The sequence below is a fragment of the Paramormyrops kingsleyae genome, chromosome 16, assembly GCF_048594095.1.
Source record: "Paramormyrops kingsleyae isolate MSU_618 chromosome 16, PKINGS_0.4, whole genome shotgun sequence".
NCBI lineage: Eukaryota > Metazoa > Chordata > Actinopteri > Osteoglossiformes > Mormyridae > Paramormyrops > Paramormyrops kingsleyae.
The window spans coordinates 31,293,161-31,317,591 of record NC_132812.1 but is presented as its reverse complement, the minus strand read 5'-3'; the positions used below and the strand labels follow the sequence as shown (position 1 = coordinate 31,317,591).

The window sequence follows — 24,431 nt, the reverse complement described above, 5'->3', positions numbered from 1 at the left end:
GCTGCTGCTGAGTTGGAACACTTTATATAGGCTCTCTTCATAGACCCTTTTTGCAGTTTCCTTTTAACTCTGTGCCAGCTCTTCACAGCAGAACTGGAGTTTTGATGGTAATAAACAATGTTGAGCAATGCATTCTGGGACTGACTAGGTCTGATCTGTCAGGTGTCTCTGATGGAGGTTCTCCTACTACTCCCCAGGCTGTGACTTCCTCCCTGCAAAGCACATGGTTGGTTTGCTTGCAGAAGCAGCAATCTTATTGTTGCCTTACCAGAAGGGATAACTTGATTGGGCCAGTTTATCTTGGCTGACAGTCTTCATATTTTGTGAATCTACCTAATGTCAGTAGAAGAAGGATGTTTGCTTTTTCTTATCATTTTAAAAACACTGAATTCGATTTATTGTTAGATTAATAGATTACGCTTTCAATGAGTAATATCGCTGGGGTGTTCTCAGTGTTGGGTGCGTGATAATTAAAAGCAGGCTTTCAGGTGGACGTTATTTAACCTGTGATATTTATGCCCCCGCTGACGTTCTGCCGTTGCTTTGCAGATTCCTGCCGTTTCTTGCTTTCTTTTTTCTCCTCCTCTGTCCTCTCTCTCCATAACGTTTCTTGACCGTGACTCTCCTTGTCCTGCAGTGAACGGACAGCCCAGGCCCCTGGAGACCAACCAGGTGCAGTTCCTCCGCCATGAGGTGTTCCAGCTGAGGGACAAAGTGAACCACATGCTAGGCAGCCTGGAGCCCCCTGTGGAGCCGCCCCCCCCCCTCAGCACCCCCGATTGTGGTACTTATTGTGATTATCGCGCACTTCAGCAGCAAGCCACCTCATTTTAAAGCTTCTTGACAGCATGCAGAGTAGGCCATTTTGTTGTGAGCCTCCTTGGTTTCCATTTGTAGAAGCACCTCTGTAAGGATCTCCCTGTAATAGGAATGCTTTCCCTTCTCGTTAAAGTGGATTAAAAATTCACAGTTCCCTTATTTTTAATGCACCATCTTCATGACATGATAAAAAAAATCACTTGTCTGGAGTTCTCTTCATTTTTGTCTAGAGTTCACTTCAGTTTTCTTCATATTCCATTAATTAATCCAGTAATTTAGGTGTTCTTTCAATAAAGCATTCAAATGCTGGTTCATAATGAACTGGACCAGCTGGTTCAGGTGCCCCTCCTAATATACCTTCTCTCTGGGCTGGACTGGGAATAAAAATCGCCCCTGGACTTTGGTGTCCCGCATGGTACCTTTGCTGACCTGGGAGATAAATTTTGATGGTCCACGTACTCACCAACCCACCAGGAAAACGGCCAGGAGGCTCGACGGCCAGTCCAGCCATGCCTCTTCCTGCATGTGGAACCCCACCCGTAGCGAAGGCATTTACTTCCAGCACCTAGGCACCAGAAACCAACTGATTCTCCTCATAAGCTGCTGCTTGAAAGTCAGTTCTGGGTTTTACTTTGGGTCACATCTATAGGAGAGGGAACTTTGGCCCTTGACCTCTTTAACCAGGGCTTGGAGATGAATGCCTGGTCTGCCACACAGTCTTTTTCTGAAAATGGCCAGGTGGCTGGATGACTGCGCCAGCAGTAACGTGAATCCTGGGGCTGTGAGCACTGCTGCTTTTACGATTTGGAGTGCAAAGCCTGGCCTGAGCAGGACTGGCGCTTCAGAGAGGCTATTGTCTTTTTCACTCGATACTTTGACAAATTCCTGTAATCTAATTCCTTTATGGTGTAAGAGAGACTATACAAATGTATTGGCGCAAAGTATTAGGGCACCCTCACTATAACCTGAATTTAATACATTTTCCCCACTTTTACCTCCCAAATCGTGAAAATCCAGGGGTTCCGATCACATTGGCCTTTATATAATCTCTGCTCTATAAATCCATCTGGATGGACATTCTTTGTGTCTCTGTTAAACAGATTCATACATCAGAGTGCCGTGATGATTTTTGTTTTTTTGCTCCTTTTTTGTCATTGGCAGTAATGTACTCATGACTTTTTAAATGCAAGCACTGTTATGCGTGTGGAAAAAGCACCTTTTTGTTACACAAAATCCATAAAAGCTATCACACAGAACCCATTTTTCAATTCAGCCCTTAGTCTTTCATTTTTGTGTTTACATTGGTGGTGATTTGTGTGTAGTGGTTTATGGTCCTGTAGAAACTGCTGCACATGTAGAATCTTTGTACTGGTGAAAATTTTAGAACAAATTCTAATAAGAACTTGAGGTTATCTTCACGCCACATGATTTTAATCGTTAGTAGATGTACTGGGATGAATTCCACATGTTTCGTCATGGACTGACATCCATATAGCTTGTTGTCATATGGTGAGTTATTTGGTGTGTGCAGAAGAGGAAGCAGGTGGAAATTCTTGTGGCCAGTCTCACTTTGTTGAAGTGTTGTAGTTTTTACGAAATATTCAGCGTAATTTTCATATTGTTTTTCATCCCTCTATAATCATCATTGCCACAAATGTTTCTGCATGCTGTGCCTCTTTTTTAATCAAAAGCGTTTTTTGCTTTAATATGAATAGTTGTGGTGTGTGACATTTGTTCCAGTGGTAATTCCTAACGCCTCTGCAAGTTGACTCTTCATGCTGTCTATGCTCTTCAGATAGGCGGGAGGGTAAGACCGCAGCCCCAGAACCCACCACGAAGCATCCTGTCCCTGTCACTGCTGTGAGTATGTCAGCCTTTGACCCTCTGAAGAACCAGGATGAAGTTAGTAAGAAAGTTATCTCCTCCTTTGGGCTCTCTGAAGACCAGGCTTCAGGTGGGTGGTCAGGATCATTCATTGTTGAAGCCTAGAAAGACCCAACCCATAAGGTCCTTATTTAGGAGCTCTGTTCATTGTCTCTTATGACGTTTGGAGTAATCCTTTGCGTTTAGTATGGTAGTTTTATGTTTAAGGTTGAAGAAGAACCCTTTGGCAGTCCTCTTCATTGTTCTCGCTGCTTCTGCGTCATTGTTTTGATAGCAAACCTTTTATCAAACACCTTGAAATAAGGGTGTTCCACTTTGTGTATTTATGTGCTCTCATGAGTCCCTGCTTGTGATTCCACCAAAATGTGGAAGCATTTTCCATTCTTGTCTTTTCTAAGCTGGAACTGTATCCAGCCTGACACACAGCCAAACATCCCCTCAGCACACAGATACAGACATAGTGGCTTGATAGCCCGTCGGTTATCGCACTCCAAGCCAACACGCAGAGTAAACTCAGATGCTTGATTTTTACTCTAAGTAGGGAATAGTCTCCCTTCCTTGGAATGTGGTGTGAAATTCACTGTAAATGATTTGGAGTCGTTCCCAAGGAAACTTTTGGAAGACATGGAAAAATAAACGTTTTCACCCAGTTTCTAGATTGTGATAATGCATTAGAATATTATAAATCCTACACTACGTTATAGCCAAGGTCCTGTGTTGTCTTTGCTGCACTAGCACCATGTAGTAAAGCTGCAATGAGACTGATTTACTTTTCTTTTTAGTTATTTAGTTATATCAGGGCTTAAAAAATGAAAAAGGTTATGTGTATTCATCAAAATGGCAAACTGTTTTGCTCATTGTATTCTGCAAGATTTGTCCTGGAATCACCCAAGAGTTCTTCTGAGGTAACAACTGGCATTTAATGAAACACCTCCCTCCTCCCATTCTATCTTATAGGAGCCCACACTGGTCTGCCTGAGGAACATTCTGGAACTGCAGACACGGCGGCATCAGCCACACAGCAGCCCGTCGTGCCCCATCTCCTATGCAGCAGCCCGTCGTGCCCCATCTCCTATGCAGCAGTCCGTCGTGCCCCATCTCCTATGCAGCAGTCCAGCAGCCTTCTGCAGCTACTATGGATGGTGAGAGATCATTGTTTTTTTCATCCTCTGTTCAAGAAAAAATGGCCTTATCAGGTCTTTCCTGGTCATTGAATTGTTGATGATGCATAGACAGATGCATATTTAACAAAGAAATAAATATTTATCCCAGAAGCTACGGGCACAAGGCAGGGAGCACCCCAGGGTGGGGTGCCAATCCCCTGGATAGGGCAAGATGGATGGATGGATATGCATATTTTTTTTCCCTGTTCATTACTTTCCACTGTCAAATTGAATGGATATATTGCTCTCCTACAAGCTGTAGCCCATCCATCTTCTAGACACACATTCTGGTTTCCTAGGCAACATAGAATGCAAGGCAGGAGTACCCTGAATGGGATGCCAGCCCATGGCAGGGCACATGCCAAGCTGATATTCACATAATCATCACATTAATAGAGCAACAGCACGCAGGTCCTCCAGTTGCCATTTAGGTGCAGCGACATGCCAGAAACATGGCAGTGGTGCCACCTAGATGGCAAGTAAGAGGGCCACCTTCACCAGCTCAGGCGCCACCTTCACCAGCTCAGGCACCACCTTCACCAGCTCAGGCAGTGGAAAGCACCTTACAGCTGATTGGTTGTCCAAGCAGCTGTCTTTAGCTTGTATCATCTCAAATTTGAGCAAACCAGTCACTTTCTTTTAGCCCATCTCTCAGAAGAGAAGCATTTGTGACTCATTACCGTCAGCATGCACCAGCGCAGAGCTGCTGGATTTCCAAAGAAGCCTGTTTTTTAATGCTGTAATGGAAGAGACTAAAGAAATAAGGGCTGTTCTCAGAGATGTTCTTGAAAATGTCCCACCCCCAGTATTTATTGCTTGCATCCAGCTTTTCGTGTGGTTTTGTGTGTTTTTAATTCCATGTTCTGCCGCCAAACTTCACGGATTCCCGTGAGAATGGAGCTGGTGCACCCCGTGCGGTGCTCCTGATTGGCTCTTCACAAATGTGTTGGTCTCAAAGCAGGGCTCCGGATTGGCTCATGTAACGATAGCCGTCTGGTGAGAATAGCCAGCCGACTCACGTCAGTCAGTGCCTACCCCCAGCCCAGACTCCTCTTCCTACAGTAAATAATACTGCTGGCAAACACAAGTGCGAATGGAATGAACCGAGTAGTGCTCCCCTCCAAGCACTTGGGGAGGAGACCTGAGCTAAGCTTCCACACCCGTGGGTAACTCGGATGTTCTGGAGGACATTCACATTGGCACTAGATGGGCCAGAAAATACGGAATACTTCGGTAGTTGTATAGTAGGGTTCCCAACCCCAATACTGAGCCATAGAAGACCGAGGGTTAGTTAATGGTTAAGATTCCCCTTGCCAACCGCATGTATGTTCGCACATTCAATTTGCATCTGAAAAAATAGGAACGACTAGACTGAGCTAGGCTGGGAAGGTTGTATAGGGTTAGGTAGGCCTTCCTCCGACATGAAGCTTTATGACTTCAAGCCTTAAACAAAAAAGCATAACCTGATGCAGTGGCTAATTGAAGAAGCAAGTGGGCTGAAGTGTTAACAATGACTTTGATGGTGTAGACCCCGTGATTCCAGCAGGCAGATGGTCCACAGCCCTGCCTGGGTTTGCTGCCCAGGGCTGCCAGCTGTAAATCCATTCCATCTGACAAACGAATCCCTATTTGACAGATATCGTTTACAGATATCAATAACGTTAAATCACAAGCAAATGTGAAACATCAAATACAGCGCATGAACTTCCGCGGGTCAGGTCAGACTTTGGTCTCATAGTGAAACGGCTTGTTTTCATTTTCTCTGAATGAATACATTTGATTTTTTGGAGAGATTAGTGCTTTTTTAAAGCATGCATAACATTCTGAGCAAGACAAATGAGTCTTGTTTGGTTTTGTACAGTCCTCCTGTCTAGTTATACTCTTAGGAGTACCTTTTAAAAGACTATGAGCAAAACTTCTCTCATGTAATCTGGCTCATTCAGATGCTCTTATTCAGTACAATGTGGTTAACATATCTCTTGCCTGTACAGCATAGAAAATATTTATTTAGAATGAGTTGCACTGCATTCAGCAAAGATAGGAAAAATACCTTATGCCCCCTCTCTCCTATGTCTGCTGACTATCAGAAAACACTAGAGCTTAATCTTGGTGCATTAAACTGTACAGCCCAGGTTCAGTGAGGGATTTTATATGTCTCTGGTGATGATGTCTTAATTAGGTTTGTGGCTGGCAATGTTCAGTTGGCCCAGTTTACACTTCGCTGGATTAGGGAAGTGGACATTTGATAAAGGACCGGCGTTATTTTGGTTCCTTGTTCGACTGCGGAGTTCTGCTTGTTTATCGGGCAGGCGTTAAGCACTGTCCAAGGCTCATGACTCAGAGGAAGGATTCATCTGCCTCTAAAATTGATATATGAGGTTGTTTAATTTGCTGGGCTCTTGAATCGTGTCTTCAGAGCCAAGTCATTCTCTGAAACATGAGCTCTCCCGGTACACTAAATGTTATTATTTTTATTTTTTTAGTGTTCAATAACGTGTCCTTGGCAGCAGGTGTTCTTCAAGCAAATCCCAAAGTTGCGGGTTTGAGTTTCTGTAGTAGCATGTGTGTCACGTATCCGTAATGTTACACTGAAGGTAATTTCACCTGTGATCCAAAGAGTTGTACTGTAAAACCAAACAAGCTCTAAAGTGAGTAAGAAAAGGTGAGTGCTGTCACAAATTGGGCCTCCGTGCCAAAACCACTGCTGGACTGTACCTCAAATATCTGATATCTGGAACATTAAAAATAAACCTTTTAAGATGCTGTGTTCTCTCAATAGCTGGGTGTTTCCCATTCCAAGTCATAAGCACTTCACTTTTCATCTCTGCCTCTGCAGGATATGGCTTTTGGCAGTAGTGACTTGCATTGTTGTAGCTTGAAGTGAAAGATGAGGCTGTTTACATCAGCAGTTTTGAAGGACAGCAGTTTTTGGGCCTCCTCCATGTGGATTCTGCTCTGGAGAGTTATAGCTGAGCTACATGAAGTTCAGTGGTTCAGTTTTACCGATGTTTCCAAATAGTTGGTCTGTGTGTAAGTCTTTGGTTACACTTGCACCTGTTACCTGGCATCCACCTCGACCACAAGATGATGAAGGGGTGAGTTTGATAAGAGGTGTTTGTTTTACCCCTGGCAAACACTAAGGAGCTTGTGTTCCAGCTGCCTTCATGTCAGCATTCAATTTATCAGAGACTTGACAGACCAAAAGCATATCCAACGTTCCATTTCCTGCCTTGACCTAATTGCTGTTTACCTTTAGAAAACCTTGAACCATCATGTTTATGTGATGGCTTTTTGAGGTGCACCACGTCTGCAGAGGGAAGCCGCCAGCCACATTTTGTGCAGCCTGTTCTTAAGATAGTGATGATATGTTGTGGCTCTTTGTCAAAATCCTCCGCCATAGATCATCACCAAGGACCAGGCAGCAACTGCTGAAGTTAATATCTCTTCTCTCCAACTTAAACTGAATCTGAAGTGATTACAAAAGAGATTCTGCTGTGGAGGGAACCAAGTGCGGTTTGGAGCTCCAGCAAATGTCTACTTGGTCTGTTGGGTGGTTTAGCTGAATGTGTGGCTGCTCTCCTTTTCAGCAAGGCACAGCAATATGAATTTCTCAAAATATATTGGTAATTTGTTTTAGAAGCAGCTCAATTGTCTACCCCAACATGCCTCCAGACTTTGCCAGCTGAGCATTTGGCACATAGCCCTGAATAATTTGGTGCTGATTGTATGTGTTTCTTCTGCTGAATTGCTTTCATTTTTCATTGTACGCCTATGGTGTGCTCAGCAGGTCTTGGGTGGCGTGTGCGTTCTGTGAGTCCCTGGAAGTGGTGGCTTGCTTGGTATACAGCACAGTAGGGTTTTTTTGGGACACTTTTCAATCGCTTCCTCCCATTGTATTTTCACAAAGCTTAGAGTTTCTGCACCGACTCTACATGGATGCCACTGAAAACATCTCCGGTGAAAAACAGGAGGATATCGTCTGCAGTGCTGTGGTACCTCTGAGTCTTGTAGGCATTTAGTATCCTCTTCACTTTGTTGGCAGTTTCCAGTTTGAAGTTTGAAGTTTGAAATGTTGATGTAATGGGATGTTCTGTTTGACTTTTTTAATGATGGAACTTGTGGTTTTTGGTGAGGGTACTAGAGGAGGAATATTTCACTTTAGCTAGCATCAGAATCAGCTTGTGTCTCTGCGCTATATGTGCTGGCTTCATGTTCCCCCATGTTGGCTGGGCCTACTGTCTAAAGATATAGTGTTTGTGTGCCCTGCAGAGAACTGGCATCCCACCTAGGGTATATCCCAGATTATACTCCCCTGGAATACCCCCCCAACCCTGACCAGAATAAGTAGTTAGAAGAAGATGGATAGATGGGGCTTGTAGCAGCCTTGGCATTTTATAAATGGCTTTCCATTACCTGGCTCCGTGTAAAGCCGTAACCTTAATAATGGCTTCTCAGCCCACAGGAAGTATACAGCTTTGCCTCTCCAGAACCTGGTGGGTGTGTTAAGGACCAGGCTTATGCAATGTGACCATGGTCCTGGGACCTGTTGAGAATAGAGTAACGGTGACTGACTGCACATGTTAACACTTAATTTGTGGGCTTATGCAGGTGGTTCCCATCATGCACCATCACTTTCTTTTTCCAAGCTATTTGCTTTGTATGATCAGCCTCTTCTGAGTTTTTTTTTTTTTAATCAGTGCTCTTATACTCCAATTGCTGTGTGTACTTAGTATCACTGTCAGGATCTCCCATCTCCTGTTTACTTTATACATCAAGTCTCTGTGCATTTCCTGTAGGTGGGGGCATTAGGTTTCATAGGCTGGCCCCAGTTGCAGCAGCTCTTGGATTGTTCTCTGCCTGATTGGCTGCATAAGGGCTAAGGGGTCGGGGCAGCTAGAACAGCTCAGAATGAGGAACAGACAATTTAACAAACCTCAGTTCTTGCTACTCAGCCAAGCACCAGTTTAAATGCAAGCAATGCAATGTGGCAATAAAGAATCTGATTCTGAAAACACTGGTTGCCCACATCGTATAAAACATTCAAAATATTTACCATAAATGCTCATCATACGCAGATGCCCAACTTGATGTATTTTTAGGAATATCTGTAAAATACTCTATATATAAAGTTTCTCGGCTTTGATGTCTGTTTTCCCGGGACCAAGACCATTTGGCTCCTGTTTACTTGACCATAGTGGTTTTAAAAAGAACAATCATATTGTTATCCATCCCAGCGGTGGCGTTTTCAGCAAGTTTCTGTCTGTGTGCGTAGATACAAAAATGGATATTTTAGCTGCAGACCATTTTCCTGCTCAGTCTATGTCTACTGAATAGAAAGAAGAGCACAATTAACTACCTAGTCTATCAATTAGAATGAGAGCAAGAGTCAGTAAAAATGAGGGGTAATGACTGACAGGAGCTCTTCAAATAGGAAACGGTGAAGAAAACTACAATTACTCCAGACATATTAAATCCTGCTGTCATACAGCAAAAACCAATTATCTCTGAGGAGGAAAAACATTTATTTCTCTTTTGGTGTCTGATTTTTATTTGTCAGTCTTATTCAAGTGATGTGATCTTTTTTCTTTCTCTTTGGGGTGCCTTTCTCATTTTTAGTTGATTTGTTATTTTAAATGATTGAGTTTTCGATACTGTGTCTTTGGCCTAATAAATGTACCACCCTTTAAAAACCCGCTGTACCGGTCTGCCAGATGTGCTGCCATCTGCTGCCAATAGCAAGAGTGCCCTTAACATCCAGAACTTTCACTCATACTTGTCTCTTGTCACGTAAAGATTTTACAGGTCAGTAGCTTAGTCATAAGGAAATAAGTCTGTTTTTATTACCTGGCCCTGGGTATTATTTGTTTCCAGATTGTTCAAAACGTGAGAGAGACATAATGACCTCGGCCAAATGGAAACGGGACTCTACTGCATGTGCTGAACCCTACAGTTCTGTAGCCTGCCCCCACCGATTGTCCAGCACATCTCTTCAATACCGTTTTGGGAAAAAGCAATATCTTTAGGATAGCTTTAGGGGAGAATTTGAGTTTTTGCTGACAGGGTTTATGTTTTCTTTTTTTGCAGTTTTATTAAGTACTTGCTGTTTGGCTGCATATGAAAAGCGACGCGGGGTATCCATGGCTGACCCCCTGACTTGATGCGCCTGATGTTGTGTTGTGTTTTGACAACAAAAGTATTGCTGCCTGTCCTCGCTTCACAGATTGTCATGTTTCTTGCCTAAGATGTCTTTGCTTCTTAACAATAAGGGTGGAGGGGTCATTTAAGGAAACATTCTGTGTGATTTCTAACACCAGATTTTGTTTTCCTCTTTGTGTGCTTTGTACTGTGTGTATCAGTTTGTATCCCAGGTCCTTAAGGCTTACGCTCCATATCTGTTGTAGTTTCTAGCTATCCACTGCTGTCATGGGTCCAAATTCACATTGGGTGAAAAGTGGTCCCTGGAAGTCATGAGATTCGTGTGTGACACGGAGGTTTTTCTGTATTGCATAGTATTCTCTACATACAGTCTACAATCTTGGTAGTTTTATATAAGCAATGTGTATGTAGTGTGTGCCTGTTTAACAGACCATACTGTCAAATAGCGGGCAGTGTTCTGTAGAAATAATAAGGTGTGTTTTTTGTTTTTTTTTCTTTTAAGATTTCCTTTTGTCTGTTTTGGCGATTGTTGGAGATGTAAGCTCATCTCTGATGTAAGATCTCAATCCAGCTCTCATTGAATGATGTCTTCTGAATTCTGAGTTTTTTTGTTTACTTTCCAAGAAACTTCAGTGGAAAGAAATCAATGAGCAGCTGGTTGACAGAAAGCTTTTTTTTTTTATTTCTCAACTAGAAGTTACTGCTGGGAAAAAGAATCTCTGTCATTATTGTCTGTCTGGGGGCTGCAGTGAAGTGTTTCTGCCCAATGGACGGTGCTCTTCCGTTTTTAATATAGCAGGCAGACATGTGGGCAGAGGCCAACAGAAGGATTTAAATCAGTGCTTGGTTATCAGAAGATGTGAAGATGTCGGACAGCTACTGACAATTGAATTGACGATATACTATACCGCCATAGAATAATGGATTTTATTTTTTTTCTTTTCTCTTCTTCATATGAGATGCATATAAGAAATACTGACCCATATGGAGTGTTCTGGAAGAACTGTACAAACACTTTTAGCCAGACAGTTATTACATCCCATAAATACTTTATGTCAGGATCATTAAGAATGTTGTGCAATTGGAATCACTATGAACAATAGTGAACAGGGTCATACTTACCACTTAGTTTGTAACCTGATGTAAAAACTAATTGTCGAATTTGGAACTACTTTCTACTTAATACTTTCACCAGATTTACATAGAATGTAGTATTTTGAAAGGCAAGTGTGTCATTTTTAACAGGGCAAATGTTGGCCCCGATACCATCCCATGCGACATGCTATGGAATGTCTGTCTATGCCAGTCAGAGATTCACCTGTCTGGCTTTCATATTGGGTAGGCCTGCCACACCCACTTCCGTTTCTGAACGGAAACCACGTCTGTTAATCATCCCCCATAAGTACAGAGCATACCATTAGGAAGAAAGGGAAAGGGGGTCCTCATTTTAATGCGTGTTCGGTTTTATTGTCTATTTATGTTAACACTCCATCTCCCACGCCAGGGCGTAAAACTATTATTGCAGTGCGTAAAAGCAAAATGCTGCCAAAGACACTGTTGTTTTTGCTCGCAGTTTGCCCTCTTAATTAATTTGCACTGCCATGAGGTACCCAGGTTGGGTTTGCCTTTTGCCCTTTTGCCTGTTTTCATATCTTGGCACGGTCATTTTAATCTAATGGGAGAGTTTCAGGCAGTTGGAAAGGATCATCTTCTACCAGTCTTTCCCCAGTTGGCAGAGAAAATAGGTTTAGCACTTGTGAATTTTCCTGCTCCTCTGCTGTTTATCGGTAATGAGGTTGCGCCGAGTTAACAAGAGGTTGCCTCCAAAACCTTTGACTGCTTTGTATTACCCTTAGAGATGTGCTGTTTGCAGGGCTTGTTTTGTACACACAATAAAAATGTAATGGATCACGTGCCAGGGTTTCCCAGTGATCAGTTAGGTTTCCATTGTGGAAATCTTTATCACATAGCTTTTTCCTTTTTTCTTCTTCTGACATGTCTCCCTTGAGGATCCCTCTGACAGTTGAGTTGTGGTCTGAAGGAAACTTCATAGCGCTCTGTGGCCTGGCCCTCAGATGAAGGAAAGTGAGAGGGGGGTACAGATGGAAAGATAGACGGGTGACCGTAAAGGAGTGGAAGGGCTGGCTTAGGCAGAGATGGGAAAGAGAGAAAAGGATTGAAGAGGTATAAGGCTCACAGCTTTGCTCCACATTAACTTCTCCTCCAATGGAAAATCCAATAGCATCTGTAGCTGATGGGAGGTTGGGCACCATTGCTTCGTGGTTCTGTACAAATGTTTAGCGGTGTTATTTTTACAAAACCCCCTTTACTTTTCTTTCATTTGTTTTTAGAAACACATCTGTCTTTCAGATATTATTGTTTAACTACAGGCCATGAGGCATCAAAACAGCCTCCAGTGTTTACATTTACCCAGATTCAGCCAGAATGACTCATTGGTCTAGGGGGCTTTTACACGTCTATAAGGCAAAGAAAAATGTGTGCATGTCCGGGAGTGTTCTAATTTTACAGTGCCCAAATGCATGTGTTCACGTGCAGTTTTGTTTTAATACCAAATATTTCACATTTCCCCTAGCGTTAGAGTTTATAGCACATCTTATATATGTCAGTTCTGATTCTGCCGGCAGACTTTGCCTTATGTCATGTTTTGTTTCGTGTCCAGTGGCCCTTGAGTTTCCAGTAGCCGTGGTAGGTGCTAGCAGGGCCTGCGTGGTCCTTACAAACGGGGGGTGGTCCTGGCAGAAAGCGGTCCCTCTGTGTTTTATTTTTGTTTTCAAGTATAAAAAGTGCACCATTATAATGTTATAGCTTACTAAGTGAAACACTTCAACAGGAATGCATAGCTAATAACCCCTTTTGTTCCCTTTCTTGCTAACATAAAATTGGTTGAAACTGATATTTCTACATACATAAATGTATTTCATTTTATTATACTTTTTTTCACGGTTTTCCAGTTTAGCAATTATAGCAGAGTATTAACATCTGCTTTTACTGAAGCCAGGACTGAAAATGCAAAGTTTTAATTTCTTGTTTTAACAACTTGGTTTACACTCTGTAGTTTTCAGAGAATGAATCGTTCTTCATATTTACTTGTGCTTTTTATTATTATTATTATTATTATTATTATTATTATTATTATTATTATTATTATTATAATATTTTTCTGTCTTTTCAAAACCAGCTGGTGTTCTGAATTCAGATATATTGACATATAGGTGAATTAACCCCATTATATTTTGAGAATTCTGAAGTCTTTCATTAAAGGTAATTTGTTTGTTACATGCTGTGTTGGAGTGGCCCTCCCTGTGCGGATCATGAAACTGCTGGCAAGAAGACAGTGAGCCTTCCACTGCTTGGTTAATCACGGGCCTCATTATCCCAAAATTATGGTGGTTAATTTCCTACAGATCTCAGCAGCAGTAACTATGGCAGCAGCAAGACCAATGAGCATGCGTTTCAAAATGACATGTCTCCTGATGAGTACGCCAATGTAGTGAAGCAGATTACGAATCGTCAGCATGTTACTTCACCCCAGAATGACCTATGTGTGCTGTATTATCTGGATGTTGAAGGCCTGTTTCTGGTGTTTGAAAAAGTGTTTGTTTTGTTCAATGGTAAGCATGTCAAAATGATGTAGGTTAAAAAATGCTAAACAAACTGAATATTTCACTAATTAAAAATAAATAATTTATACGCACACACTGTCAGTCCTACTACAATGCGTGATATCACACACAAGTGTTTTCTAACGTGATTGATACAGTATATTAGTTCCAAGTAAGTCCAATACAACATGGAATCACATTTATATTTGTGCGATTTTCAGTTGGAGAGAATGCACTACAGAAACTACTACGTGCTATAGTAACACTACTTACTCGTAAAAACAGCTATTCAAGTAAACAATAGTGGCGTGTGATTCGTGAGCGAATTGTTCTTTTGAACTGGTTCTTTTTAGTGAATCAGCCGAGTCAGTTTTCAAGTCTAAAAGAATCAAACTTTTTGTACATTCTAGCATTACACAGGTTAAAGTCTTGCATTGTAAAAATATTTGACAAATAATCATATAAAAAACAGCAATGTTTTTAAATTTACATACATTTTCTTTCCATACTGCCTGCAGTCATGTTGCCTTCAGTGCCCCCCCCTCCTCCATATTGCGTAAGCCGTTGTATTTGTGCTGTGTGCAGGTGGCTCACTTCTCCTGATTAATGATGGCCAAAATTATATTTCATGAACCAATTTCTGTATTTTCTAGCCCCACTAGATGGTGGTGTTCAAAAAAGGACTCAAAGCATGCCCCAAAGTAAACTAAGAGCGCCATCTAGTGGGGTCAGAAAATACAGTAAATGGTTCATCAAGCGTCGTTTTGACCATCACACCTCCCAACTCTCGGCAATCGACAAGTTAGCGAGTTTGGCACGTTCGGTAGAAACGGTAACTAGGCAATTCTCGTGAGATTCATAAGACTCATAGGAGATGTATATGAATGTGATTTATTAATGTACTATTGTTATTATTATTATTATTTATTTAACATGCATATAATTACATTATTGACCATTTGTATTGCTGTTTTTATCATTTGATTAATTTTGTTTGGTGTATTTTAGTATTCTTGGTGTATTCTTGGAATCACATTCCCATAACGCTATTTTCCCCATTGGATATGTGTATTTTAGTATATGATTGTAGTGAACACAATGTTTTTGAGGAATGAGTTAGTTGGGTTGTAGCAGGACTGACTATATATAAAAATATTTGTGTAGAGGTTTTCAGGTTTCATAAAAAATATTTTTAGGTTACCCTATATAAGGCAGATATAACCCTTTAAATTATGTCCTAATCTGCATCAAAAATGAATACTGTTTTAAAGAAGTATGGATACATATGTATAGTATCTGAACCTAAATGAATTTACTGTTATGATTAGATAATTTGCAGTATTGGCTGTTAGTTCAATAAGTCTGAAAATCAGAAATGATTGTCTTGATGGATTTGTTCCTAATGTCCGAATACGTTTTTTTGTTTGTGTTTGTTTTGTTTTTTTTTGTTGTTGCTGTTGTTGGTAGATAAAGAATAAATGCACCCAAACCCCAGACCGTGACACTGTAGAATATTTACAGTGAGGTTGATGGATTATGGATGGTGAGCTGCACACCACAGTGGACACTGCAGCATGTTTTCCCAACACACCCTGGGTGCGGATCTGCCCAAAATTACACTGGCCAAAGTCCTCCTGGCTTTTGGACTGCAAGTGCACATTGTTTTCCAGCCCAACAGGAAGGTGCCGTCCAAGCAATTTTATCACAGATTGTGACAAAATGGGTCATAGAACAGGCTGGTTGAAAGCAAGGCACACGTTTTGTCTTCTAAAAATGCCACAGGAACCCACAAAATACATTTAAAATGTTTGAAGGATTCATTTTGCACGTTTATTTGCTCTCTCTGACGTACCAGTGAGTTTGTGGTGAGTGCTGTGGTTTGTGTGTGGAAGTTTCTTTATTAATGCGCCAGTCTGTGTTAACTGGAGATGTGCTGTAAACAATCTGCTTTGATGGGTCTTGATTCTGGTCTTGGTTTCGGTCATGGTTTCAGCATGTTGTGTGTGGGGGGTCGTAGTTAGTATGTGAGTCTGTGCTTCTGAGAGCACTTCATCTGCTGTCGCTGACTGCATTGTAGGGACTGCCTCAGGGTTCCCAGACAAACTCCAGCTGGCCACCACATTCTGACCTCTCTCCTGTCTCTCCAGGTCAGGTGTACCAGCAGTACCAAGCCCCGGGTGGATACCCTCCCCCGCCGCTGTATGGGGTGCAGAACCCAGGTGAGAAAAGGCTGTCTTTCCATTTTTGCCCTTCACTTCTACAAGAGCTGTGGAATTTGACTCTTGAGTTGTCCAATATAGTCTCTTGCTCCTGGAATCATGACTGTCCTCGTATAAATCCTCATATCAGTCACCTTATTCCATCTTTCTGCAGAAGGTGATTCATATCTAACTTCAAGCCAGCACTTGGTAGAGGTCCTGAAAGTACAGCTCTGGAAAAAATTAGGAGACCACTTTATATTTTTTTTAAAAATCTGCTTTTTTTAAATCCTGGTTTAATCCAGGTTCTGCTGACAGAAGGTTACACTGCGAGACAGGCAGCTTCCAGGCTAAAGGTTTTTAAGACAGCAGTACACAAGAACAAGGTGAAGCAGGAGACACTGGCAAGAACTAGATACCAGATAGGTAGATGGCAGAAGCAACTTTCTAATGCCAGAGATGACCATCAACTTATCCAGCAGTGTCTCATTAATCAGGGGATGACCTCAAGTGACCTTCAAAAAGAATGGGTTACTAAGTGGTTTGAAGTTCACTGCTATGAGAAGTCATAACAGGCTCCTAGAAGCAGGAATGAAGACCCATAAAGCAAGGAAGAAGCCCTTCATTAATGAGAAACAGCAGGGAAAAGCCATGTTGGAGTTTGCAAAAAAAAATTTACACAGACGCATTCCCATAAACTTAGAAATGAGTGAAACTTAAAATTTTGCTGTGGTCTCTCAATTTTTTCCAGATTGAGGCTGTATGTGGCTTTAAGATGTTCACAAAGGACGGTGTCACGTGTTCCGGCTCCGAGCTGGGTGCTGGGAGCTGGGAGCTGGGTGTTGGGTGCTGGGAGCTGGGTGTTGGGAGCTGGGTGCTGGGAGCTGGGAGCTGGGTGTTGGGTGCTGGGAGCTGGGTGTTGGGTGCTGGGTGTTGGGAGCTAGGTGCTGGGAGCTGGGTGTTGGGAGCTGGGTGCTGGAAGCTGGGTGCTGGGAGTTGGGAGCTGGGTGTTGGGAGCTGGGTGTTGGGAGCTGGGTGCTGGGAGCTGGGTGTTGGGTGCTGGGAGCTGGGTGTTGGGTGCTGGGAGCTGGGTGCTGGGAGCTGGGAGCTGGGTGCCCTTCTTGTGCGTCTGTCTGATATGCTCTGTTCTCTCCCCATACAGGCTGCACCTCCCAGCCAGCTCACCATAGGCAGCAGCAGTACATGAGTTACGCTGCCCCCACATCCCAAACTGTAACCCCCACCCCTGCAGCAGGATTCACAGGGCAGTCCCATGCCCTTCCTCAAGCAGGCCTTCAGTGTCCCCCCGGAGCCCTCCCTCCACAAAGCTACACCTCCCCAACCTCACAACCCACTAATTACCACATGCCCCCCACCCCCCATCCAGGTCCTGGCTATCAGCCCCACCCTGGATACATCCTGTCCCCAGGAAATGCAGGGAATCAGCCCCCTCCCGGGACATCCAACCCATATTCCCGAAATCGGCCACCTTACGGTCAGGCCTACACCCAGCCAGGCCCGGGATATCGATAAGAGTCCTTCCAGTGAGCTTGCAGCTCATTTAGCTTTGGATCACAGACTTTCCTGAGCCCTGTTAGCACTAAATCCAAAACTGCTCAGGGCACTGGACTTGTCTTTTTTGTCTGAATGCAGAATGGGAATGTACCAACAGGATTAAGTGGGATTCATTATGAAAGATGCGGTTTTGTGTGGGTGTGTGTTTATTCGTGTTTTTGCCTAATTACTGCACATTTGCTTGTGTAAGTGAACTGAACTTGTAAAATCTTTTCACACTTTGAAGGCCACATCTTATGTTTGCCTCCATATATATCTCTCTATGAATATTTGCCATTTTGTTAATGGCGTTGTAATGACATGATATCTGAACGATGATTCCAGATTGCAGTTTTATTTACACGACATTCTGCGTTTTCGGGAGGCTAATAAAGGCATCTTAGACCAAGCCTGGCGTTTCGTTTTTATTGCTGGACTCCTGTGGTTCTAAAGAAATGTCCCTGTGGTGATGCTGGTCTATTTGTGCCTTTTCTTGGGTTTGGAAAAGTGCTGTAATCCATGTTGCTCTATTTCTGTCACAATAATGCTGCGGTTTGCCCTGACATGAGAAGGGACCAGAGGTATGTGTGTGTGCTGTAAATTGAGCAGGTTCACGCTGGAGACGGCCGCACTGGGCTGTCGAACTAAAAAGATTGGTCACAAAAGTATGACACTGTATACTCCCCTAGAAATCCTATTTAAGCTAAAAGAAGCACTAAGAAAATATACTTCTAATGGTGATGTGCTTCTTATTCACAGCAGACCATTTTATAGGTTACACACTTAACTATGTGAATTGAATTGAAAGTTGTTCTTTCCTAAAAACTCTTCCATTGGTTGACAAGCACAAAAAAGACGTAGAAGTTTATTTTAAAAAATTATTATTGAAAATGTGATACGTGAATATGTGATAAACACTAAAAATACATTAACGTTAATGTTTTCCAAAAAAAATTATGGTTAAAACATTCATCCGCCATTGATGCTATCGAGTACCTATGTACAAAATTGGTCTCATTTTTAATTTATTTGTTCTTATGTTGCTTATATCTATAATGCATAAATACCACATCTTCAGATGTTATACTTAAGGAACCATGGTTTGACATTTGAGAATGGTGGTTTAACACAAGTTTTAAAGATTGTTTTCAAAAATACCTTTCTCTCAATATACATATAAATTAATTTATGTTGTGCAAACTGCAACTGTAAAAACCCTGAAGTCTATAGCTACCCAAAAGAGCAGGGCTGATGCAGGGAGTACTGGATAGACAGAAGGCATATTTTCTGTGTGTGCACAAGCAGCAGAAACTGTAGAATGTAAAAGTGCAGATTAATTTAGTCTGGCCAAACCTGCCCCCCCCCCCCCCCACCCCATTAAAATACCAAAGACACATTGTGTCTAAGATTGTCATTTATGGGAATGTCTTATGACTGCTGTCTAAGGATTGAAATGATCCTTTTAGAATCCCAGATTTCACTGTGATGTGAATCCTTAATGGAGCGGTCTGTTTAAAACCTCCACTTGCTATATGATGGTAATATGGATCCTAAACAGCATTATGAGTCTAAAACTGTACACCATGGCCTCTGTGACTAAAGCACCGTAACCTTCCTCTTTCCCTTAAATTGTGGTAAGACATCACAAGGCACATTTAATTACAACCCTTTTGATAAATACTATTATATACAAGTTATCAAAATAATTTCTGGGAGCCAGCTTCCCAAATATTTTTTTCTGTTTACATCTGTTAGTAAATAGTTCTTTTGCAGTACCTCTTGTGCTGTTCTGTAAATAATGAGGCTAAGTTTCCATTACATATCACCAAATGAGCTCAAGAATAGTCCTTGACATTTACATCCTGTACACTTTTTTTTCTTTCTCTTGCAGATATATAGGTGCTGGAAGACTCCATCACTGTAGTCCTCGATCTTACAGCGCGTGTCCTCTCCAGAGCAGTCACCCGAGCATGATCCATGGTGGTCATCTCTCCTACCATTTCCCGGGAATTGGTATTCCGCACTCGTACCACGCCACATAAGGAATGCGTGAGTTCCCACCTATCGTGCCGAAAGAGACTGGCTGCTGTCGCATTGCTCTGAAATATCCTGAGAAAAGCCAAAAAAGACAAAGGCAGAATGTTAGAGTGTAAGTGTTAGGGATGTGCATCTCCATTACCGAGCTCCCATGCGATAGACTTCTCCATGTATTGCCAATGATCCAATACAGTAGAGATACCTACGAAGCAACTAATAATGTGATGCAAAATGATTCACCCTTACTGTGATGCAGTGCAATTTGACACAATTTGATTCAATACAATGAAATGCATTGTTGGAGATGCCTCTAAATTGCCCGAGACTCGGCCAAGAGACTTGGTGAGAATTGGCCTCTGACTGCAGTGGAGAACTGGAGATGAGAGATTGCGCTTCAGAAACAGTTTATAGAGGGAGAATCAATATAACTGTGGATATAGAAGAGACAGTGTGTGTGTCAGTGGGCTAAGCCTCTGTGCCTGTGGTCTGAAAGTCACTATTTTAAGCCCAGGCTCAGCACATCAATAGGTCCTTGAGCAAGGCCCATAACCCTCCCTGTGCACTGCTATGGCTGGCTGTCCTTCAAGGCCCATAACCCTCCCTGTGCACTGCTATGGGTGGCTGTCCTTCAAGGCCCACAACCCTCCCTGTGCACTGCTATGGGTGGCTGTCCTTCAAGGCCCATAACCCTCCCTGTGCACTGCTATGGCTGGCTGTCCTTCAAGGCCCACAACCCTACCTGGGCACTGCTATGGGTAGCTGTCCTTCAAGGCCCATAACCCTCCCTGTGCACTGCTATGGGTGGCTGTCCTTCAAGGCCCACAACCCTACCTGGGCACTGCTATGGGTGACTGTCCTTCAAGGCCCATAACCCTCCCTGTGCACTGCTATGGGTGGCTGTCCTTCAAGGCCCATAACCCTCCCTGGGCACTGCTGTGGGTGGCTGTCCTTCAAGGCCCATAACCCTACCTGGGCACTGCTATGGGTGACTGTCCTTCAAGGCCCATAACCCTCCCTGGGCACTGCTATGGGTGGCTGTCCTTCAAGGCCCATAACCCTCCCTGTGCACTGCTATGGGTGGCTGTCCTTCAAGGGCCATAACCCTCCCTGGGCACTGCTATGGGTGGCTGTCCTTCAAGGCCCATAACCCTCCCTGTGCACTGCTATGGGTGGCTGTCCTTCAAGGCCCACAACCCTACCTGGGCACTGCTATGGGTGGCTGTCCTTCAAGGCCCATAACCCTCCCTGGGCACTGCTATGGGTGGCTGTCCTTCAAGGCCCATAACCCTACCTGGGCACTGCTATGGGTGGCTGTCCTTCAAGGCCCATAACCCTCCCTGGGCACTGCTATGGGTGGCTGTCCTTCAAGGCCCATAACCCTCCCTGTGCACTGCTATGGGTGGCTGTCCTTCAAGGCCCATAACCCTCCCTGGGCACTGCTATGGGTGACTGTCCTTCAAGCAAGTGGGGGGAAGCATAAAGAGAATATCCCCATGGGGATCAATAAAGAATCTATTATTATTATAAAATTACTGGTCACCTTTCTAAATTATAATGGCATAGGGCCTCTACTAATACTTATATATTAATTAATTGGACTTTATCAATGCAAAGATGTTAGAAAGGAAGCATCCCAAGTTCATCACAAATTATATCTGGTGCTTTTTCAATCGGACGAGTCGCACCGTGACCTTTTATGTAGGTGCACCAATGCAAATCTGTGAATCTTACCAGACGAATCTTGAACTAAACTACTAAAACACTGATCAACCTGATTTATTCTGCTTATGTCTAACATCACAAGTACCAGAGGCAAGTAAATGAGACATTATTCTGAATTATTGGGTTCGGTATGTGAAAAATGGTTCCAGCTGACCCAGACACACAAGATCACAAACAATTTCCATGCCAGATTAATTTTTGTGAGTTTTCCATGTTTGAGAAATCTTCATATTTATGGTAAGTATGAGATCTTTTGCAGCAGAGCTGTTTCAGTGGGGAACTGAGAGAAACGTCGGTGAACATTAGACTGAGATAATCATAATACACCTGTGATATGGCTTGTAGTCACTTTTAGGCTTGTAGGTTTACATAAGAACATAAGAACATAAGAACTATACAAACGAGAGGAGGCCATTCGGCCCATCGAGCTCGCTTGGGGAGAACTTAACTAATAGCTCAGAGTTGTTAAAATCTTATCTAGCTCTGATTTAAAGGAACCCAAGGATTCAGCTTGCACTACGTTATCAGGAAGACTATTCCATACTCTGACTACACGCTGTGTAAAGAAGTGCTTCCTTAAATCCAGTTTGAAATGTTCTCCCGCTAATTTCCACCTATGGCCACGAGTTCTTGTATTTGAACTAATGCTGAAGTAACTATTCGGTTGAACAGCATCCAAACCTGTTAGAATCTTATAGACCTGGATCATGTCCCCCCTCAGTCTCCTTTGCTTGAGGCTGAACAGATTTAGCTCAAATAACCTTTCCTCGTATGACATTCCTCTAAGACCAGGAATCATTCTTGTGGCCCTACGCTGCACCTTTTCTAAGGCCGCTATGTCCTTTTTAAGATATGGTGACCAAACCTGTACACAATATTCTAGGTGAGGTCTCACCAAGGAATTGTATAATCTTAGCATTACCTCCCTTGACTTAAACTCCACACACCTGGAGATGTACCCCAACATCCTATTGGCCTTTTTTATTGCTTCCCCACACTGGCGAGAATGAGACATGGAAGCATCAACATACACACCAAGGTCTTTCTCATAATCAGCTACCTTTATTTCAGTAGGTCCCATAAAATACCTGTACTTTATATTTCTGCTCCCTACATGGAGTACCTTACATTTGTCTATGTTAAATTTCATCTGCCAGGTGTCAGCCCAGTCACTAATTAAATTAAGATCCCGCTGTAGCTGCTGAGCCGCTAGTTCAGTATCTGCTACACCACCCACCTTGGTGTCATCTGCAAATTTCACCAGTTTACTGTATATATTGGTGTCTATATCATTTATGTAAATTAGGAACAAAAGTGGTCCTAAAATTGAACCCTGCGGTACCCCACTATGAACGCAGGCCCACTGTGACATCGAGCCTCTTATAACTACTCGCTGCTTCCTATCCGTTAACCAGTTATCAATCCAAGTCGCTACAGTTCCTAAAATACCTGTCGCTTTGAGTTTAAGTGAGAGCCTCTTGTGGGGAACAACATCAAAAGCCTTTTGGAAATCTAAATAGATGACATCATAGGCCTTCTTATCATCAACTTCCTGAGTAGCTTCCTCAAAAAACTCCAACAGATTTGTTAAACAGGATCTACCTCTCCTAAATCCATGCTGGCTATCCCTCAAAATGTTATTTGAGTCCAGGTAATCTACCATTTTCTCTTTGATTATAGCCTCCATAACTTTACCAGTTATACAAGTTAGACTGATTGGCCTATAGTTTGACAAATTACTTCTATCCCCTTTTTTGAAAATGGGCGTTATGTTGGCATGCTTCCAATCAGAAGGTACCACACCTTCAGATAAGGATTTTTGAAACAGTAATGTTAAGGGTCGGCAAATAATATCCCTCATCTCTTTTAACACTATAGGTAAGATGCCATCAGGGCCCTGTGATTTATTTATTTTGAGCTTAGCTAGGCTTTGCAAAACATCAGCTTCAGTTATATATATATTAGTTATAGACGATGTTGAATTAGTAATAAGAACTGGTAAGTTACTAGTGTCCTCGACAGTGAATACCCGTGCAAAACTATCATTGAACTCATTTACTATGTCAATGTCGTTTTCAATTATAAGACCCTTACTATCCTGCAGATTAGTAATTTCAGCTTTTAGAGCTCTTTTAGAGTTAAAATACTGGAAGAAACTTTTAACGTCATCCTTAGCCTCCAATGCGATCTTCCTTTCGACATTCCTTTTAGCTCGTCTAATGTCATTTTTTAATTCAGCCTGTAGATTTAGATACTCTTGCTTTATTATGTCATTTTTGACATATGTTTGTCATTTTGGATATCTTAACTCATCAAGGTGATATTAACAGATCCGGCCAGCATCGTTTTATATAGTCAGAGGTAGTTGTGAGTGTGGAGTATTATTTTTTTTAAATACCAGATCTCATGGGCAGCTGATCAGCATAAAGATGGCTTCCTGTCCTCCCATCAAGGTAGGAGTCCACAAACTGGCAGTGGTCCTCACCATGTCCCGTTTGGTCCCCAATGTTGTAGAACCTTCCTGCAAAGGTGTCCACATGAATTGCTATGAATGAACCGCTACACCGAAGTTGGTGGGTCAGCATGTTTAGTTTGTTATTCAAGTCATGAGTTGTACTCAGTCACTATCTTCTAGCTAATTAATTATCTACTCAGCTAGAATGAAAACCTGCATAGCCAGAGTTACTGTCTAAGAAGTCCTCAATTCCTACCATAAACATTTTGTCTGTGTCTTTTTTCTGTTTAATAGACCAACCTGAGAGAGTGTCACCCAGGTATATCTTGTATCTCAGGGAGTTGCAAAGTTGGATGCCGACAAACTTGCGGTACCACGTCCTCTTCACATACTGCTTCCCGTTGCACTCCGAGTAGATGTCAGGCCTGAATGAATACTCCGTCCAAATGGCGGTCTTCCCTGAAGGGAATCGGTTGTGGTGAGAAAGGGTGGGACGGGTCAGCCGGTTGACAGCTGGCTCATAAATATTAAAAGCATTTAAGCATAAGAAATGGGAAGATGCCCAAGGCTTTACCTGTCTGGGGGTCAGCTGTCACATGAAGAGAGAAAGCAAAACACTATAAATGCACAGAATAGACATCTATATACAATACGAACTGCAGAATTTACTGTGGATAGCAATTAAAATAAAGATACTTATTTACGACGCACACACTGAAATCCTCACACCAGCCGGAGCTTTTTAGTAGCTGCTGTCTCACACACCCATGTTTTCTGCAGAATCTTTCAACATCACTGGGATATTTTGGTAATCTCTCCC

General features: G+C 42.6%; 2 protein-coding genes across 17 annotated transcripts in view; one reads left to right on the top strand and one right to left on the bottom strand.

The window, feature by feature from the left end:
* Positions 1-17,185, top strand: part of LOC111850258 (protein TFG-like) — a 30,357-nt gene extending 13,172 nt beyond the window's left edge. For 8 of the 11 annotated variants that reach the window (XM_072700875.1, XM_072700876.1, XM_072700874.1 and 5 more), the window contains 5 exons: positions 638-784; positions 2,615-2,773; positions 3,661-3,845; positions 15,793-15,864; positions 17,006-17,185. In XM_072700875.1, the coding sequence (XP_072556976.1) occupies positions 638-784; positions 2,615-2,773; positions 3,661-3,845; positions 15,793-15,864; positions 17,006-17,050 (608 nt within the window). In that variant the 3' untranslated portion in view covers positions 17,051-17,185. Of the gene's footprint in view, positions 1-637; positions 785-2,614; positions 2,774-3,660; positions 3,846-15,792; positions 15,865-16,018; positions 16,054-17,005 lie in introns of all 11 variants that reach the window. The other 3 variants (XM_072700878.1, XM_072700877.1, XM_023823953.2) reach the window with 3 other exon arrangements.
* Positions 17,186-18,261: 1,076 nt separating this feature from the next.
* Positions 18,262-24,431, bottom strand: part of LOC111850257 (target of Nesh-SH3-like) — a 29,651-nt gene continuing 23,481 nt past the window's right edge. For all 6 annotated transcript variants that reach the window (XM_023823938.2, XM_023823942.2, XM_023823940.2 and 3 more), the window contains 4 exons: positions 24,186-24,200; positions 23,912-24,070; positions 23,555-23,677; positions 18,262-19,506 (listed from right to left, as the gene is read on the bottom strand). In XM_023823938.2, coding sequence (XP_023679706.2) covers positions 19,391-19,506; positions 23,555-23,677; positions 23,912-24,070; positions 24,186-24,200 — 413 coding nt within the window. In that variant the 3' untranslated portion in view covers positions 18,262-19,390. The remainder of the gene's footprint in view (positions 19,507-23,554; positions 23,678-23,911; positions 24,071-24,185; positions 24,201-24,431) is intronic.